The following is a 15292-nucleotide window of genomic DNA, read 5'->3' as shown; positions in this document are numbered from 1 at the left end:
TGTACACTCTGATCTTTATTTATCTTTCCAGCCTCATTCTCCAGTCTGCAGTCAAGTAGACCCACTCATTTGCCCCTCCTCACAAACCGACTTGTGCAGAATCTCTTCTACATGCCCTCTTTCCTTCTTATCTGGGCAGAAGTCTTTCAGCCCTTCAAGGCTGCAGCTCAGATGCCATCACTTCCATGATGCCTTCAGCCATCTGCCCGCTCAACATTTCTACGGCATTTCAATACCATACATCTTACTTGATCATATTTTTATTTCTTTGACATATATATATATTGGACTGTATGGTATAGTTTTCACTTTTGTAACAGATTTTCTTCCTTTGTTAGGTTATCAATAACCTAGTGGAACACAGAGACAGAGTTTTATCATATATACTCATCTGCATAGTAAGCCACCACGCATGATACACTTCGACTGAATGAAAACTCCTAAGAAAGAATGCCACTTGTGTAGCAGGGAAAGTTGCAGTAAGTTAGGAAAGGATAATCTTAAAGAAGTGTATTAGAGCTCTATTTTTGCTTCTTCTGCAGGCACTTCTTTAGCCACCAAACTGCTATGTATTTACTGATCCCTACATAAGAGACTTTCTTAGTACTTTTCTTTTCCAGGTGAGATGTATAAAAGTGCAGAAAATAAGATATGTTTGGAACAACTTAGAAGGACAGTTCCAGAAAATTGGGTAAGTCATTTCAGTAATTTCATCTGAAACAGAGAAACTTATCTCAAAAATATCATTTCTAAATAGGTCTTTCTCATTATTATTATTTCAGTTCTTTGGAAGACTGGCTCAGTTCTGCCAAGATACATCTGAAATTTGGATCAGGTCTAACAAGAGAAGAACAAGAGATTAGGTACCATGCCTACTGTTTTCTACATCAGCTCAAGAGGATGGTTGCCATCAGCCAAATAGAGAGCCTAGCAAATCATTATCTTAGCTGGTCAATATCAGAAAACTTTGTAATGCTCTATTCAGTATTGTTAGATTCAATGCATGCACATACCTTCTCTTGCTTCGTCGGATCAGCGTTGTGGGGGAGGTAGAATGAATATCCCCATCATTCCAACATAATACATGAGAAATCTGAGGCTCACAGAGGTTCGATGGCCTGAACAAAGGTCACATGGATGGGAGGTGATTGAAGAGCTGAGTCTCACAGGTTTAGTCCTCTTTCTACTCTACACAGAGCTTCTCAAGGTTATAATAATGGGGTTGAACCAGTTTGGGTTGTAATCAGGAAATATATTTTATGCCAAGATCACATAGTTGAATAATAATTTCAGAGCAGCAGAAACTGTTGTGCAAGAACTGCAGCTCCATGATTCCAAAGCAGTTCCAGGGCAGAGGAACCAGGCTGAGGAAGAGCACAGTGTTGAATGTCAAGTCTATCAGTAATTCACTGTGTGGTTTTGAGCAAGGAACTTCTCATCTCCGGGCTTTGGTTCCCTAGTTGTTAAAAAGGGGAGGAGGACTTTGGAAAGACCTTGCTGGTCCTAAGTTTCTGTGATACTCATATTCCCCTGCACCCCCATTTTCCAGTACTTTGAAGGGACCCAGAGCCTTTCAGCATCCGCATCACCTAGAAGCTTGTTAGAAATGCAGAATCTTAGACCACACATCATCCCTCTGAATCAGAATCTTCACATTACCAAGATCAGGAAGTCATGTGTATGAACGCTAAATCTCAGGAGACACTGCTCTAATACATTTGGCCAAGCTACTTGATCTGAATATCTACATAGGAGGCACAGAGAGTGTGGTCAGTGTTCCCAACAGCAAAATAACTCATAAAGGGTCCTTGCTCTGCATAATCTAAGAAATATACCTCTAGGTTTTCAGTTAAAGGGTGTATAACTTTGTGTATAGAGCTGTCTTTGAGATCCCAACATCAAAATAAATTCTACAGCTTCCCAGAACTAAACAGGAGTAGGAAGGTAGGTCCAGTACTTCTTACTAGTAAAACTATTTTCTTGCAATGATCTCTCCATCCCACATCCACAGAGCCACAGTTGGGGACAGAGTTGAGAGAGTGCCAATCTGGAAACTTACTTGAATGAGGCAACCACTAATATTAAATACCCAAATTGCCATCAGGGAAATATTTAGACCTCAGGAAGAATCTAATTTAGTAGATGCAATAGGATCATGTTTATTGTTTTTGTCCTTGGGAACCACCCCCTCCCCACTCAGTTATTTTGAGAAGGATGAAGATATTATGGAACAAGGGAGGCTTACCTTGACTGGGAGAAAGTGAATAGGCCTTTTTTCGAATGAGTGAAAAATGAGCTTCATTTTTATTAGTTGTAACTGACTGACCTATGATCTCTCCCTATAGGAGGTTAATATGTGGGCCTAATACTATCGATGTTGAAATCACACCAATTTGGAAACTACTCATCAAAGAGGTACGCAGGACTTACTCTTGGCGCTAAATAGAGGCTAAAGGAGTTCTAGTCAAACAATCAAGAATGCTACTTGTTAATAAGTAACCGTAATTTGTGATATTTTAAAACAGTACAAAGGATAGATTCTTCATATCTCTTTTCTACTGTTTTCCTTGGAGACCATCTTTTGCACATGTTGCCTGGCACAGTATAATGACACTCATGTGTCTACTTATCCTTTAATAACTGGGTGCACCTCTTCTCTTTCTTTCTTTCCTTTTTAATCCAATGTTTCTTAGCCTTTCCCAACTTTGTGAAACTAAAATAATAATTAAAAATTTAAAAACTCAAGACATTTCTTATGGGCAACATAATTTCCTCAGCATTAGCCTTATTAGTTCTCTAGATCTCAATGTTTGTGTGGGAGGGAAAAAAAGGACTTGACCATCATTTGTTAAGTTGAATTTTTCCTCTTTGAGTCTACCATTGAGCTTATTTTTCATTTTGCAGTGATTATTATGAAACTATAACCATACAGCTGTACCCTGGGTCTTTTTCTGAACTTTACTTCTACTCCTACTTGTTTTTGAAAAAACTTACTAAACCCAAGGTATTTTCTCAATATTTCTAGTAAGAAAGGAAGCAAAAGAAACTGATAGGAAATGTTTCTGTGTGCTCCTTCCCCAACCAGAGGCAAAGATTACTGTTCCCATCTTAGACAGATGGAAATCAACTGGAGAGCATTTGAATAAGGGTACAAAATGTCTTAAACCAAAGCAGGCTAACAACTGTGGAGTTAGCCTCTCCCTTCTTCCACAGTGTCCTAGATGTTCAAGGACAGTTTCCCAGTTTCAGCTTGGCTCTCTACTAATGAGCAAATGTAGTCTTCAACTTATCCATAAATCTAAGTACTTTGATGGCTTAGAAGATGGCAGATGCTGTGTCCGAGGGAAGAACAACAGACTCGAGAGCATTTTAACTCCGTAAACCTGAACTAAAACTTCACCCTTCTGAGGGCCAGTACATGTGAACTAAACCTCATAGTATCCACACCCTACACCCTTGTGATGGTCATCATGAGGACCCACGAGACACTACTTTGTGAATGATAAGGTGCAGCAGTGATTAAAAGTAAGTGCTCCAGGGTCAGCTCCCCAGGTTCAAGGCCTACTCTGTGATTTGTTGCAGCTGTGTGACCTTCAGCAAGTTTCTCAAGAATCTCATGTCTCAGATCTCGAGATCTGAGTCTCAGCTTCTCCATCTTTGCAATGGAGATAAGTAAAAGCTTCTGGGTAATAAGGTAATTATGGAAATTAAATGAGAAAATTCAGGTAAAGTTGCTAAGCACAGTGTCTGGCACGTGACAATTGCTGAATAAATACAGTAAGAATGAGAATATTGTATGGGGTGGTTGGTGTCACAGAGAGGCTTTTGAAAGCAAACAAGTCAATGAATAGCTCAGGGCGAAGACTAAATATCCCCATTGCCTTCCTGTTTTTGTGTCTGCCAACAGGTTTTAAATCCATTTTACATATTTCAACTCTTCAGTGTCTGTTTGTGGTTTAGTGAAGACTATAAGGAATATGCTTTTGCCATCATAATCATGTCCATCACGTCCATAGCGTTGACGGTATATGATCTCAGAGAGGTGAGTTTTTCCCCCACCAATCTTATGGCCACAGAAAGGGAACAGTAGGACCTTTATTGAAATACTGTTAGAAAGAAGAATCAGGAAATAGCCATTGCCCACTCCACAATAAATGAGACCAAATTTGTAAATATCTAGCACAAATATTGATACTCAACAACGTTAGTCCTTTTCCTTCTATTACATCCTGATTCCTAACCTTCCAAGTTATTTTTCCTCCTCTCTTTAGTTTATTCAGGCTGATCAGCCAGAGGAATTTACAAATATCTATGAATTGTGCATAAGTGAAAAAATATGTACAGAGAATACTGTCGAATCTTGAAGATGATGGGAGAGGGTGCAAGGTGGAAGGGTCTGTTTCATAATGACTCTTTGCCTTTTCTAGTTGGTCAGTACTTATTTGTCAAAGCCTGAGTCCAACACTAGGCTTTCTTTATACCCACGCCAGGGGATCTAGGTGCCGTTGGGAAAAAGTCCTGTAGAACAGATTGGTTGATGACACTCTAAATCCATGAATTCCATCCTTATCTGGGCAAGCTTTCTGTAGGTCCCTGGTCAATGCACTGTCCCATTCTCAAAATTAAGAATTCACACCAAATATTTCTCCATGAGAGAGATCTCCTGTTCATCTCATAGTCCACTTCTCTAATTCAGCAGATAATCTCACCACTTGTTCCACAAGGAAGATAGAAGCCAGAAGACAGGAATTTGCTCAACTCCCCACTCTCCAACTGTCAAAGGACTCTGTTTCTGCCTCCCACCCGCCCTGCTCTCCCGTTAGGGAGGAGAAAGGGCCCCTGCCTGTGCTTGCCAAAGCACCCTCTCTGACCTGCTCAGGGTGCTTCTGTGGTCCTTCAATGACCTCCTCACTCCCTCCCCCAAGGGCCTTTCTGTTAGCATTTAAATGTGCTCAAGTAAGGAAGCAACCATTTCTTTTTACCCCGCTTCCACCTGTAGCTACACACTCTACCTCTCTTCTCCCTTTTACAGCAAAACTTCTTTATGTGTGCTTTTGTCACTTATTGATCTCCTGGTCTCTTCTCACTATACTGACCTGATTTCCTCTCTGGTGACTCCATTAGAGAACTCTTGTTAAGATCACCACTATAATCTTAAGGCCATAGGTGGTTATAACATTTTTTTTTAAAAATTCCTTTTTAAGGGGCGCCTGGGGTGACTCAGTCAGTTGGGCATCTGACTCTTGATTTCGGCTCAGTTCATGATCTCACGGTTCGTGGGATTGAGCCCGGTGTTGGGCTCTGAGCTGGTCCTGGGGCCTGCTTGGGATTCTCTCTCTCCCTCTCTCTCGGCCCTTCCCCTGCTCACATGCGCGCTCTCTCACTGTCTCTCAAAATAAATACATAAACTTTTTAAAATAAAAATTAAAAACTTCCTTTTTTTGAACTAGTTATTTTTTTCTTAATAGAAAGAGTAATATATGCACATGATTTTTTAAAAGTTCAAATAGAACACAACGGTATAAATAAAAAGTAAATATCCCTCCCAGTTTGGATCTCCCAGTATCCAGGTTCCCTTTCCAAAGGCATTCACTGAGACCAAAAGTTCTATGACCTTGAGCAGTATTAAACACACAGGCACTAATTTGTTTCACACAAATGGAAACACTATGTGCACTGTTGTGCGCTCGCTCCCATTTTCCACCTAATATATGTTAAATATCTTTCATGTCTGCCCAAATATGTTTTCTCTAGATGCACCATAATTTTTTAAACCAGTCTGATGTTGATGGATAGTTAGATTATCTCTAGTCTTTTGCTGTTAAAACAATCACAATTCTTGCACATGTATCTTTTTACACATCCACATATATGTGTGTTTATAAATATATATAAATTATGTGTATTTATATTACACATGCATATGGATATAACAAGTATACATATGTGTGCTTATATATATTGACATAGAGACATAAAATTTTTATACCTGAAATTACTTAATTATAAACTAGGTATATTGTTTTCATAGGCATCCTCAAAAGGCATCTTAAACAAGTAATACTAATTTACACTCCTCCCAACAGTAGAGGAGTGTTGGTTTCCCTTATCTTTGCCAATATAAGTGACAATAGAATTGCATAACTTCAACAGCATGTTTTCTATTACAAGTTGAGCACTTGCTCATGTCCTAAGCTATTTGCATTTCTTTCACTGTGAACTGTATTTGTGTCCTTCATTAATTTTTATTGGACTTTTGGTCTTTTGTTTGTTGATTTCATGGTCTCCCTCCTACCGCGGACACTTTTTTTTTTTTTTTTTTCACGCTGCAGCTTTTATTAAACTTCTCAGTTGCAATTGATAGTTAACTGCTCCGTTGCTTCTTTTTGAAGCGCTCTTTCCCTGAGACTTCAGAGACAACACACTCTCCATCCTCTCTAGTTGCTCTTTTTCAATCTTTTTTATAGTTCATCCTCCTCTAGTGGCCTTTTGTGGGGGAGGCAGTGTCTCAAAAGCAAAACAATATGCAAACTATACAATGTATACTCTACCGCATATACAATGTATGTTCTATCTTTCTCTTCCCCTCCACTTGTGCAACCACATTTATTTCTTGTGTTTTCTTCAGAAGAAATTTTTAGGCAAGTCAAGCAAAGGCAAATATATGAACCTTGTTTTTCCTTCTTTCTTATGTAAAAGGTAGCATCATTATGTAATCTCCAACCTTGCTTTATTATTATTCATAATAGTATGTCTTCATGGCCTTTTCATGTATGTATATTGAGAGATTCTTCACTGTTCTGATAGCTGTATATACCAATGAGTTCTAAAATGACTTTCAAATTTGTATATATTTCCAGTCCAAACATTTCTTTTGAGTTTGAGACTCATAGATGCAACAACCGATTTGATTCAAAGTCACTTATTTAGGGAAGTTTTCTATTATTGCTTCTATGGGCTGTATATGCTCCAAAAGCATACCTTTTTTTTTTTAATTATTGATTGTAATGATACATTTACGTTTGTGACTATTTGATAAATATATTTCTCCCAGTGGTTTGTAAATTCCTTGCTAGTAAGAACTATATCTTTTTTTTTCTTTTTCTTTTTTTTTTTTTTTTTTGAACATTCTATCCCCACCTCTTAGCATAGTCCCTGACACATAGAGTGTGTGTAATAAATGCTGAGTGGATGAAAAAATGAATAAAAGGATACATTAATAGCAAAACAGTCTTTCACTATGTGTTACTCTATTAATTGTTCTTAGGACATATTAATCAGATTTATAAATGATTTATGCTAGAAGGTTTAGGCGGTGTCATAAATGGCAAAATCAGAAGAAAAAAAATGAATACACTAGATGATTAGGAGTTTTAACCCCTAGAAACAGATAGTTCTTTTACACAACAGTTTCTTTCTTTTTTAAAAATGTTTATTCATTTTTGAGAGAGAGAGAGAGACAGAGACAGAGACAGAGACAGAGCGTGAGTGGGGGAGGGGCAGAGAGAAAGGGAGACAGAATCCGAAGCAGGCTCCAGGCTTTGAGCTGTCAGCACAGAGCCCGACGCGGGTGTTGAACCCACGATCTTTGAGATCATGACCTGAGCTGAAGTCGGCCACTTAACCTACTGAGCCACCCAGGAACCCCTCTTTTACACAACACTTTCTTTAAAAATGTGAAATCAAATGTAATTTTATTGTGTTTTTCTTTTTTATCCTCTTATTGATTCACTGTCAACGTCCTGTGTATTTCATATATTAAAACAATGTATACTATGAGGAATAGTAGGCACCACTAAAACTCCTCATAAAGTTACAGATTAAGAACTCTGATGTGGAATAACTCAAAACTGAGATATTGCTTAGCTCTCAAAGCTATTTAGGTATGAACATTTATCTTGAATGACTCAAGTTCTTGATGTTCTCTGCTGAAAGAACTAAATACAAATTTATGGTCATCAAAAACTACTTTGAGTGAACAGAGCATGCTGGGAAATTTCTTTCTATCCAAGAACACATACTTCTTACTGCTGGTGAACAGCACAGCAAGTTGAATGACTTTTCAGGTAACTAATAGGCTGCTTGGTCTTTCATTTTTAGCCAGTGCATTCAGTTGGGAACAAGTCAGTGCTCTATCTTTAAAGAGACTAGCACTTTACTGAATTAATACCTGGGACTTCTCCTCAAGTAGAAAAGCCTTTTTTCCCATTTTCCTTTCTTCTTTTTCAGCAATCTGTAAAGCTCCACCACCTAGTTGAGTCACATAATAGCATTACAGTCTCTGTATGTGGGAGAAGAGGTAAGTCTCATTATTTTAGATCTGTGTGTTGTTCATAAGGAATCAAAACGGGATTTAAACTTGTATTCCTGGTTGTTGCTACTACTTTCCTCTTCGTGTGTGTGTGTGTGTGTGTGTGTGTGTGTGTGTGTTTCTGGTGCACTTACTTAAAGGAATGAAGGACTTGAGATGTTTTCACCTTAAAAAGAACTTTACTGAGGTAAAATTGACATACAATAAGCTGAACATATTTAAAGGATACAATTTGATAGATTTTGACTTATGTACATCCTTGTAACTATCTATGAAACTATTACCACAATAAAGATAATGACTATCCATTGCCCCCAAAAGTTCCTTCTGTCTGTAACCTCTCCCTACCCAACCCCATCCTCAAGCAACTGCCTTGCGTGTTTAGAATTTTATATAAATGGCATTGTACAGTGGGCATTTTTTGTCTTTTATAAGATATTTTGGGTTAATTTTACTGGAATCAAAGTTCATAATTATTTTAAAATGCATCTATTTTATTAAGTATATCAATAGTTTATTCCTTTCTATTTCTGAGTAGAGTCCCAGTGTATGGATAGACTAGTTTGTACACCCATTCACCTACTGATGGAAATTTGGGTTGTTTCTAGTATTGGGCTATTATAAATAATGCCTCTATGAAAATTTGTGTACAAGTTTTTGCATGGACATCCACTTTCATTTCTTATGGGAAAATACATAACTGTGGGGCGCCTGGCTGGGTCAGTCCGTTAAGTGACCGACTTTGGCTCTGGTCATGATCTCGCGGTTTGTGAGTTCGAGCCCCGCGTCAGGCTCTGTGCTGACCGCTCGGAGCCTGGAGCCTGCTTCGGATTCTGTGTCTCCCTCTCTGTCTGCCCCTCTCCTGCTTGCTCTCTGTCTCTCTCTCAAAAATAAATAAACATTTAAAAAAAGAAAAAGAAGAAGAAAAAGAAAATACAAAAGTGCGAAATGGCTAGGTCATATGGCAGGTAAGTGTTTAACTTTTTAAGAAACTGCGAAATTGTTTTAGAAAGTGTTTGTACTATTTTACATTCTTAACAGCAGTGTATGAGAACTGCAGTTGCCCCATACTCTTATCTGCACTTGGTATGCTCAGTCTTTTTAATTTCAGCCATTTTTAACAGGTGTGTAATAATATCTCATTGTAATTTTAATTTGCATTTCCTCAATGACTCATGGCACTGACCACTTTTTCAAGTGCTTATTTTCTACGTATGTATTTTCTTTGGTGAAGTTAAAATTTTTGTGCTGCTAGATTCACTTTTATTAATTGACTTTTGAGATTTCTTTCTGTATTCTGAATACAAATCTTTTGTCACAAAGATGCCTTGCAAATATCTTTTTCTCACTCTGGGACTTAGCTTTCCATTCTCTTTACAGTGTCTCCCAAAGGGTGGATATTTCTACTTTTGTTAAGGTCCAGTTTATCAAATTTTCCTCTTGTGGATCATGCTTTTTGTGCCAGATCTAAGAAATCTTTGTCTAATCCAAGGTTATCAAGCTTTTCTGTGCTGTCCTAATGTAAATAAGTGCTTAATACATAAATTCTTAATGAATATTTACTCAATAAATTGATGTGAGGTATTTTTTTATTTGAAAATGTATTTTTATAACCATACAATGGGAAATATTGGTTATTTTCTTTTTTTCAATTTTAAAAGTTTTATTTAGATGTATTTTATATAACCTATAATATTTAATTTTTAGAAAGAGTGCTATTTTTTTAAGTATAATTTATTGTCCAATTTGCTTCCATACAACACCCAGTGCTCATCCCAACATGAGACATCCTTTGCAAAATGAAGGGTTACAAGCTGGTACCTTCCTTGGAAATCCCCCACATTTGGGAAATTTGTTAAAGGTTAGGGTAGATTGAACAGATTTAACAATATTTAACAACTTTGTTGCATATGAAGTTGGGGAGTACAAGTAGGACACTTTCCTAAAGGACTGAATAGTCTGAATAACTCATTTCATCAAGAAATAATCCATAGTTTTCAAAATGGGATAGTAATTATGAATATAACCTGGTGGCAAAATTCTAGTCTTTCTTTATCCAACCCTTAGGTTGGAACACACCTGGTTCTCAGGAGGAGAGAGGGCTATAATTAACAACTACAATGCATACTTTTCTATCACACAGACAAGCAACAAAAAGCCATAAAATTTGTAGCCCAAACAGAAACGATTTGGGTCCCAGGATCATAATGTTACATAGAATGCAGGGTGATGCCCCCTGTCACCCTTCCTCTCAGACCTCCAAGTGATGGGGTTCTTTCCAAAAGGGGAATGTCCTTCATGAGAGAGAAAAAAAGCCACATTCAGATTAAATTAAGTGCCGTGTTTTTGTTTGAACAATTGGTAGCAAAAACCAGGCTGTTTGCTTAGCTTTATTTACTTATGGTGGCTAAGAGTTTGGGGTTGCTGCTGGCAAATTGGGTGCTTAGCAGGGTTTATAACCAACTTAGCTTTGGTGAGTGGAAGAACACGTCTTTGAACTCATAAATAATCAGCAACACTGCCACTATATTCCTTTCATGAGACAATCGGTGAAGTCCTTGGTGGCTAGCTGATAACCATGAATGTATTGTTTTTGTTTCTGTTTTTCTCCAGGTGTAAAAGGCCTCCTCCAGACTAGACATCATTAATGAGGCTTCTAATGGACAAATATACTTTCAATCTTTCAGGACAATCCTTTGCTTCCTACTGTAAATTAGTATCGATCTGGTCTTCTAGTTATTTCTCCTTTCAGGCACAATAGGAAAATTAATGTAATAAGTAAAGTTCTGCCTGCTGTGAAGCTTTTCTTCTTCACGGTCATTCTGGGACCCTTTTAAGCCAGGATCTAAAACCATGAAATATTTGGGATTCTTTCTTGTCTGTTAATGATCACAAAAAAAACTTCGCCTGAGGTCTTTGATGTACAATGAGGAACAGACAACAGAATGACAAAATTGGGAAGACATGTTGGGAGATGAGAAAAATGTTCTTAAAATTCACTTGGATTTTAAAAATCTGATTGAGTCTTATTTTGTTTATAACTCTTCTACTTGATAATTGAATCTTGTTGGAAACTCATAATTTATAACGGCCAGTCATATCAGATAACGTTAAATTCATGATAGACAGGTAAAGGTTCTGGTTTTTAGTCTCCCTCAGAGATTAATAGAAACAAACAAACAAAAACTACATTGGATTCTAGAATGTTCATAGTTTTAGGTTTCTTATTTAGATCTATATTGTATTTTGAATTTTTTTAAAGATTGAAGTTCTTTTTTTTTTTTTTTTTTTGCAAATAGACATTCAAATGTTCCAATATCATTTGTTGAAAAGACTATCCTTTCTTCACTCAGTTGCCTTTGCATCTTGGTAAAAAATCGGTTGTTCTTATACAGGCGGATCTGTTTCTAGACTCCCTATTCTATTCTACTGATCTGTCTGTCTTTATACCAAAGCCACAAGGTGGCTTTATAATTAGTCTTAAAATAGCATAATGTAGTCATCCAACTTTGTTCTCTTTTTCAGAGTTGCTTTGGTGATATTGGGCCCTTTGCATTTTCATAGGACTGTTAGAATCATCCTGTCAATTTCTAACAACAAAAAAAAACCATGATGAGATTTTGATTAGGATTGTGTGAAATCTGTAGATCAATTTGTGGAAAGTTGACATATTAATAAATTTGAGTCTTCTGACCTATGGACATAGTATGTCTCTCCATTTATTTGATTTTGGTTAATTTGGTCTTCTTTCTCTCAGCAGTATTTCACAGTTTTTGGTGTGTGGGCCTTACACATACTCTCTAAGATTCATTCCTAAATATTTCATGATTTTGATGGTCTTGTGAATGGTATTTTTAAATGTAAATGTTCAATTGTTCATTTGCCAGTAGTTTCCTCAAATGCATGTGATGATTCATCTCTAAGCACTCTTGGGTCTGTATTCTGAACTCATAGAGACCTCTGGATTTTGTCTGGGTTCCCCTTCCCTGCACAGTGGCCTGGGAAGTCTCTAAAGGCAGTAAGCTAAGCAATTGCAAGGCACCTTCACTTGTTTTCTGTCTTTTGTTGCTTATGTTCAGTGCCCCAAAACCATTGTTTCACATATTTTGTATGGGTTTGGTTGTTTCTGGTGGGAAGATAAATCTGTTCTTTTTTACTACTTCTTGGCTGGAAGTGAATCTTGACCTTTTAAAAATAACCTGGTCATTTTCTTGCTTAATTTTTTATGATGAAACATTTCGCATACAGACAATAATGGAGAGAATACAATGACACCCATGTAGCTTTCACTCAGAATCAATGATTATCAGCTCATTGAATCTTTTTTTTCCAACTGTCTTACTACCTCCTTCACTCTAGATTTATTTTGTTGCTATTCCAGATATCACGTGATTTCATTTGAAAAAAAATTCAGTATATATGCAAAATATAACAATTCCTTTTAAATTTCTTTACCTAAAAAAAATAAAGTAGCTCCATAATTTAAAAAATCAATTATATAGAAGTATTCAAACTTTCTTAGTTGAGTCACCAGTGTGTGTTTATACATGTATATACATCTTCAAATCAGGATCTAAATAAAGTCCACATACTGCAAATGATTGGTAAGTCTCCTCTAGTTTATTTTTTATAATAATTTTTTAAATGCTTATTTTTAGAGAGATAGAGCATTGGAGAGAGAGAGAGAGAGAGAGAGAGAGAGAGAGAATTCCCAGCAGGCTCCACACTGTCAGCATGGAGCCGACTTTCACAAACTGTGCGATCATGACCTGAGCCCAAATCCAGAGTCAGATGCTTAACCAACTACACCACACAGGGGCCCCAAGTCTCAAGTTTATTTTAACTCTACACATCCCCTCCTCCATATCTTACATTTTCCTTGCACATTTTTTTGTTGTTGTTGAAGAAAGGAAGTGCTTCATCCTGTGGGTTCTACAGTTTGGGTTATGTTGATTGCATATTCATAAAATTATTTAACTTGATTTTCTATTGCTTGCAATTCCTGTAAATTGGTAGTTAGATCCAAGGCTTGAGTTTTTGGCAAGAATACTTTATAGTTGATGTAGTGAACATTTTTTTTAAGTTTATTTATTTATTTTGAGAGGGAAGGAGAGAGAGAACTCATGAGCAGGGGAGAGGCAGAGAGAGAGAGAGAGAGAGAGAGAATATCTCAAGAAGGCTCCACACTGTCAGAGCAGATGTGGGGCTCAATCTCAGGATGGTGAGATCATCCTGAGCTGAAATCAAGAGTCAGACCTTTCACCAACTCAGCCACCCAGGCACTCTGATATTGTGAACTTCTAAAATGGGAGGTGCATACTATCTGATTATCTTCTTTTTGTGACATTAGCAAACAAATGTTTATGACCTAGATTTACTATTTCATTAGGAGTTTCAAATTTCTACTTGTATCATACCATCTTCACATACTAAGCGGAATATTTCAGTAAAGAAAAACCCTCCTCAACTATTTCATTACCCTGAGATTCAGTTTGTTTAAGAAATAAAAGATTAATATTTGATTATTTTTTTTTTATGTACCAGCTTTCAAAATAATGGGTTGATCCTCTAGCATTATCCAAAGAATTTTTTTTTTAGAGTCAATATGGATGTATAATGTTAAACGTTGTTGGTATATTTCTCTCCATGGCAATTTTTATTCTTACTGTGCTCAAATTGTCTCATCTTTGGCCGTTGAGTGCCTCCTCAGGTTGGCTTGTGAATTCTTTTGCCATGACTTCAGCAGTCTTTGAAAATTTTATTGCTTTCTGATATGGTATGATATTCCACGTTCATCTGGAACAGTTCTGCTCTAAACCTGGACACATCCATTTTTCCAAAGAGCTCTTAGTAATTAATGGTAGTTAGAGACCTCAAACAGTGCACTGGAAGTGCTCGTTTCTACGTGTTAGTCACTGTTGCTAGGCCTTTTTAGGAGACAGATGTAGGAAATAATTTATTTCTTTTTTTAAATGTTTATTTATGTTTGAGAAAGAGAGAGAAACAGAGTGTGAGCAGGGGAGGGGCAGAGAGAGAAGGAGACATGGAATCCGACACAGGCTCCAGGCTCTGAGCTGTCAGCACAGAGCCCAACGCAGGACTCGAACTCACGAACCGCGAGATCATGGCCTGAACCGAAGTCAGCACTTAACTGACTGAGCCACCCAGGCACCCAGGAAATAATTTCTTAAAGATACAATACATTATGAGTTCATACTGGCCTTTCTAATTCAAGTTTAGAGCTATGGGCTTTTTACTTAACTTTGTTGATTGTTGATTGTTGATTGTTGATTGTCTCTCCTTTATCTCAAGTGTCCTGATTCTCAATGATAGCAACAAATTACTCATTTGCTCTGTTCCTTATACACACTAATCTTAGAATAGCAAACCAAGACACGCTGCGGGAATGTAATTCCTAAAAACAATTTCATGTTTTGTTGGAATTCTTCTTTTCTCCCACTTATGATATGCCATTTCAAATGTACAAATTATACATTTTTAAAAAAAAAAATATGTTTCAGAGTTACTCAAAATGATTCTTCTCTGTTTATGTCAACAATTTGATAGGGTCATCCCATTCATTTTGCCTTAGGTTTTTAGTGTTAGCTTTTCAAATTTGTTTTTTGTATTCCCTTATGTAGGTATTACACAAATATATATTGTATAAAATATAAATGTATAAATTTAATAAAATTATATATATAATGTATAAATTATAAATTAGATAAAATGTGTATTATGATTACATAAACTGCATGGTTCAAAAGATCTTAAAGGTCTTAAATCCATAAGACAAGACATTTGGGAGAGTCAGGCTCCTATCCCTCTTTATCTACCTTGTATAATCTCTATAGGAATCATTTTTGTTTGCTTTTGATTTATTCTTACATTTAACGGATACAAAAGTTATATATAATATCCATATCTGTATCGCATGTATCCAGAAGATTATATATATTTATACTGCTGTTTAGATGACAG

General features: G+C 36.8%; 1 protein-coding gene across 1 annotated transcript in view; it reads left to right on the top strand.

Annotated features, from left to right (window-relative positions):
• Positions 1-620: 620 nt before the first annotated feature.
• Positions 621-15292, top strand: part of LOC122212741 (probable cation-transporting ATPase 13A4) — a gene marked incomplete at its 5' end in the record, with an annotated part of 68126 nt that continues 53454 nt past the window's right edge. The window contains 5 exons of the mRNA XM_042926685.1: positions 621-691; positions 783-863; positions 2346-2415; positions 3908-4042; positions 8230-8299. Coding sequence (XP_042782619.1) covers positions 621-691; positions 783-863; positions 2346-2415; positions 3908-4042; positions 8230-8299 — 427 coding nt within the window. The remainder of the gene's footprint in view (positions 692-782; positions 864-2345; positions 2416-3907; positions 4043-8229; positions 8300-15292) is intronic.

The sequence above is a fragment of the Panthera leo genome, assembly GCF_018350215.1.
Source record: "Panthera leo isolate Ple1 chromosome C2 unlocalized genomic scaffold, P.leo_Ple1_pat1.1 chrC2_random_Un_scaffold_67, whole genome shotgun sequence".
Taxonomy (NCBI): Eukaryota; Metazoa; Chordata; class Mammalia; order Carnivora; family Felidae; genus Panthera; species Panthera leo.
The sequence above is the reverse complement of the archived record's forward strand: the minus strand, read 5'-3'. Positions and strand labels throughout refer to the sequence as shown.